Genomic DNA, 5,456 nt, shown 5'->3' with positions numbered 1-5,456 from the left:
ACACAAATTACAAATATCAAGAATGAAGGAAATAACATTACTACAGACATTACACTAATTAAAAGGAAAAACATAAGCATATAAATTGTGAAACATAGTTGAAACAGTAAAGATTCCTTAAAAGCCACAAACGGTCAAAGTTCACTCAAAAAGAAATATATAGCTCACCCTCACAAGTAATAGTAGAAGCCACTGATCCTAGGCAGAAATGGTGCACAGCGCTTTCCAGGCCCAGCGGGCTTTCCTTCTGATGACTTCTCAGTACCAACAACCTCAAGAAAATGATGTGGCTGCACTTCTGAAACCAATATCTGAAAAGATTCAGGAAATCCAGACTTTCAGAGAGAAAAACTGGCAGAGTTCAATGTTTAATCATCTCTTGGCTGTCAGTGAAAGCATCCCTGCTCTCAGGTGGATAGTGGTGTCCCCCAAACTTGTTCCTTATGTCAAGGAGATGAATGATGCTGCCACCTTTTACATGAACAGGGTCTTAAAGGACTACAAACACAGTGACTTACACCATGTGGATTGGGTGAAGTCCTATTTGAACATTGGCCTGAGCTTCAAGCACGCATCAAGGAGCACCACACCACAGGCCTTACTTGGAGCAAAACAGGTCCTGTAGCATCCACTGCACTGGCACTGTCTGTCCTCTCCCCTGGGCCTGGTCTTCCTCCACCCCCTACTCCTCTGCCTCCTCCAGGACCACCTCCACTTTTTGATAATGAAGGCAGAAAAGAGGAGTCCTCTCCTTCACACTCAGCTTTATTTGCTCAGCTCAACCAGGGAGAAGCAATTACGAAAGGGCTATGGCATGTCAGAGACTATCAGAAGACACACAAAAATCACAGCCTGAGAGCTCAAGGAGGACAAGCTCAATCTCCAACCAAAAGTCACTCTCCAGGCTCCACTTCTCCCAAATCCCATCCTCCACAGAAATATGCTCCTGTGTTTGAGTTGGAAGGAAAGAAATGGAGAGTGGAGTACCAAGAGGACAGGAATGACCTTGCGACCTCAGACACTGAACTGAAACAAGTGGCTTACATTTTCAAATGCAACAAATCTACTCTACAGATGAAAGGAAAAATAAATTCCATTGCAATTAACAACTGTAAGAAGTTTGGCCTCGTATTTGACAATGTGGTGGGCATTGTGGAAGTGATCAATTCTAAGGACATTCAAATTCAGGTAATGGGGAGAGTGCCAACAATTTCCATTAATAAGACAGAAGGATGCCACATATACCTCAGTGAAGATGCCTTAGACTGTGAGATTGTGAGCACCACATCATCTGAAATGAATATACTTATCCCTCAGGTTGGTGATTATAGAGAATTTCCCATTCCTGAACAGTTCAAAACAACATGGGGTGGATCTAAGTTGGTCACCGAGCCTGCAAAAATTATGGCTTAATCTCTAGAGACTGAATCTCCTGACCTCCTGGATCCCCCATATTAAACAAATAAAACAAAAAATTTTTCAAAAGCAGTATTGAAGACCTAGAAATTGCAGTAGCACCTGCTGCTTTAGTTTGGGATCTCCAGTAATGCTGTGCTACAGAGTCAGCATCATTTCTGGCACGCTTCAGTGGGCATTTTGAAGTATTTAATATTTCTTCATGATTTGCCTTTGTGTGTGATTTTAGTTCCACATAAGGGCTTGTGAGCAGTACAGATTTAAAAGGGGTAAAAAAAGAATTATATTCCCCTCATATCATTAACACAGTAACTGATAGGTAAAAAATACTGCATGATTCACTTGCACACTTACATTTAATTGCTAGTAGAAAAAATCTTTGAGAATCTAAGATGTACATTTTTACCTTTTAGACAATTTCAGTATGATGTGGTAACAGTGTGCCCTGAAAAGTGTATGGTTTTTTCTTATTTTTCACCACACATTCACCTTTATCAGATGACTACACTGTCAGCATGAATACAGAATTCAACCCACTTTTTTTTTAAAACATAAGAAAATTACATATTAGGGGCCAAACTTAGTTTCTTGGTCCATGGAAGACCTGTATTCTTTATAGTAACTGAAAATCAAAAGTTAATTACTGATCTTTAATTTTTCTATGTCACTTGAAAAACTTACTTTTACTCGTAAAGATTTTCATGCCAAAAGACTGATGGAAGGAAGCTATTTCTTTGATATCTGTGTAATACCTCACAATTTTGCTCTTAAGACCACACTCAATTTTGTTTTTCAGTTTTGAACTTGTTAAATATCAGATGCCCTGTAAAAGATGTCTTGAATGTTCTGTCATACACTAAGTGCTTCTCCACTTGCCAGACTTGCTAACCAGTTTCAAAAATGAACATGAAAAAGCCATAGCTGTATTACTTCTTCCAAAACCTAAGGAATTATTCATTGGTTTGACTTGATGCTCTTATTTTGTGGTCTTGATAGTATTTGCTTTTTCAGCACAATAACTAGGCTATTCCTTTGTATCTTTTCAGTTCACAGTGCCGAAAACTCTTCTTAGACAGGTAATGAATTAGTGCATAATGCTTGCAGACCCAATACAAGCATCTATACTGTGCCTATTACAGCCTTTGGAATACATCATTTCTGATTATTTTAAATACCTTCTATATCCATATTCTTTCCAAAATTCCAAATGCACATATAACAAGGTTTTCCTATAGAAGTTTTGTCCATATGAATAATGCTATGGCTTTAGTAAATACCATTTTTCAACTGTAAACTTATTTTGAAATAAAGCAAAATTTTAATTGTTAAAAAAAGAAAGAAATATATAATGAATAGCTATTATATATTAAAGAAACTGAACTTGTACTTAAAAACCTTCCCAGAAAGAAAACATTGGGCCCAGATGGCATCACTTGTAATTTCTTCCAAACATTTAAGGAAGAAATAATTCTAAGTCTGAACAGAACATGAGAAAAAAGAACACTTCCAAACTCATTTTATAAGGTCAGTTTTCCCCAATACCAAAATGAGGAAAAGACATAATAAGTGTACAAACAATGACACACATGTACATACACCAAAAATTCTCAAAAAATTACTGGCAAATAAATCCATCATTGGCTGGTTTGAATCTGTTATGTACCCCATAAAAAACTGTCTTTTCATCCAGCCTTGTGGAGCCAGACCTGTTCTGGGTGGGATCTTTTGATTAGTCTGTTTCCATGGAGATGTGACCCCGTCCATTCAAGGTGGGTCTTAATTAGTTTGTTGGAGTCCTTAAGAGAGCTCAGTGAGAGAGAACTCAAAGCCAACACAGACCCAAATGCTTGCAGAAGCTGAAAGAGACATTTTGGAGAGAAGCTATATATAATCCAGAGTTTTCCCTGGAGAAGCTAAATGAGAACCCACAGATGCTTAAAGAGAAAACCACTGTAATCAGAAGCTGAAAGCAATGCGACCCAGGAGCAAAGGACCAACAGATGCAAGCCATGTGACTTCCCAGTTGACAGAGGTGTTCTGGACAGCATCACTCTTTCTTCAGTGAAGGTATCTGTTCTAGTTTGCTAATGCTGCCAGAATGCAAAACACCAGAACTGGATTGGCTTTTAAAAAGGGGGATTATTTGGTTAGAAAGTTACAGTCTTAAGGCTATAAAGTGTCCAAGGTAAGTTATCAACAATTGGGTACCTTCCCTGGAGGATGGCCAATGGTGTCCGGAAAACCTCTGTTAACTGGGAAAGCATGTGGCTGGCATCTGCTCCAGAGTTCTGGTTTCAAAATGGCTTTCTCCTAGGACATTCCTCTCTAGGCCACAGCTCCTCCTCAAAATGTCACTCTCAGTTGCTCTTGGGGCATTTGTCCTCTCTTAGCTTCTCCAGAGCAAGAGTCTGCTTTCAATGGCTGAGTCTCCAGTAAACCAGTCAAGGACCATGCTGAATGGGTGGGGCCACACCTCCATGGAAACTATCCAATTAGAGTCATCAGCCACAGTTGGGTGGGTCATATCTCCATGGAAACACTCAAAGAATTACAATCTAATCCACCCTGATAACATCTGCCCACACAAGATTACATCAAAGATAATGGCACTTTGGGGGACATAACACATTCAAACCAGTACAATATCCTCTTGTTGATGCCTTAGTTTGGACACTTTTATGGCCTTAGAATTGTATATTTGTAATCTAATAAATCCCCTTTATAAAAGTGAATCCATTTCTGGTGTATTGCATTCCAGCAGCTTTAGAAAACTGAAACAAATTTGTAAAAAGAAAAATCCATGATATCCCTCATATTAACCTATTCATGCAGAAAAAGCATTTCACAAAGTTCAACATCCACTCATGACAAAATTCAGTACGATAAGAATAGAAGGTAACTTCTTCAACCCAATACAGGACATCACAAATACCCTACAGATAACATCATACTTAGGGTGAAAGGTTGAATGATTTACTCATAATTTCAGGAAGAAGGCAAGGGCATCTATTATCATCACCTCCATTCAACATAAAAGATGTCTTACCCAGAGAAAATAACATAAGAAAAGGAAATAAGTGGCACATACATGGGAATTCTGGAATGGCTAAATGAGGAGCCTGGTAAATCCACTACCAAAGAAGCAACAACAAAACTGAACTACTGTCAAAAACAATCACCCAGGTTTAAGAAATTGTAAATTGTGGAAAACAATCATTTAACGATTTTGGAAATGGACTGAAAAATATACAAAAAAAATTGAGAAGCATTTATTCAAGAAAATCTGATGAACCTTGGTAAAAAACAGTGAGAGTCTGTGGCATTTAAGAATGGCAGTACTTCCACCCCTCCCCTAAAGTCTGGCACAGAAAGTGTACCAGGCCATGAGGAGTGGCAACAGAGGGGACTAACTTTATTTGAAAAAGAGCAAGAAAATGTCATGAATATGGAAGTTGTAGAAAACTATAGCAAACTCAATGGCAAACAATCAGGTAAGGCCAACATCATAGGTACCAAAAGGACTCAGTATGGATTGGAGAAAACAAAATACCATCAGGTCAGACAAAAATTTAACAGGGACCTCCGTGGAATAAGATACCCAGCATGGGCCTGGATAAGATCCTACTTACCCCTCATGGTGTAGGAAACTATGGGCATTTAAAAAGCTGTACACAACACCCAGGGGAGTGAATCTCCCTGGCAACGTGGAATATGGGACGGAGAACATCTTCTTGACCAAAAGGGGGATGTGAAAGGAAATGAAATAAGCTTCAGTAGCAGAGAGATTCCAAAAGGAGCCGAGAGGTCACTCTGGTGGGCACTCTTACGCACACTTTAGACAACCCTTTTTAGGTTCTAAAGAATTGGGGTAGCTGGTGGTGGATACCTGAAACTATCAAACTACAACCCAGAACCCATGAATCTCGAAGACAATTGTATAAAAATGTAGCTTATGAGGGGTGACAATGGGATTGGGAAAGCCATAAGGACCACACTCCACTTTGTCTAGTTTATGGATGGATGAGTAGAAAAATAGGGGA

At 39.1% G+C, this 5,456-nt stretch overlaps 1 protein-coding gene across 1 annotated transcript; it reads left to right on the top strand.

Moving 5' to 3' along the window:
• Window positions 1-208: 208 nt before the first annotated feature.
• LOC119523401 (adenylyl cyclase-associated protein 2-like) lies at window positions 209-1,413 on the top strand. The gene is given in 2 exon segments (XM_037822165.1): window positions 209-548; window positions 551-1,413. Coding segments are annotated over 2 exon segments (1,203 nt in total).
• The last annotated feature ends 4,043 nt before the right edge of the window (window positions 1,414-5,456 follow it).

The sequence above is a fragment of the Choloepus didactylus genome, chromosome X, assembly GCF_015220235.1.
Source record: "Choloepus didactylus isolate mChoDid1 chromosome X, mChoDid1.pri, whole genome shotgun sequence".
Classification (NCBI taxonomy): Eukaryota; Metazoa; Chordata; class Mammalia; order Pilosa; family Megalonychidae; genus Choloepus; species Choloepus didactylus.
This window is presented reverse-complemented; position numbering and strand designations above follow the sequence as displayed.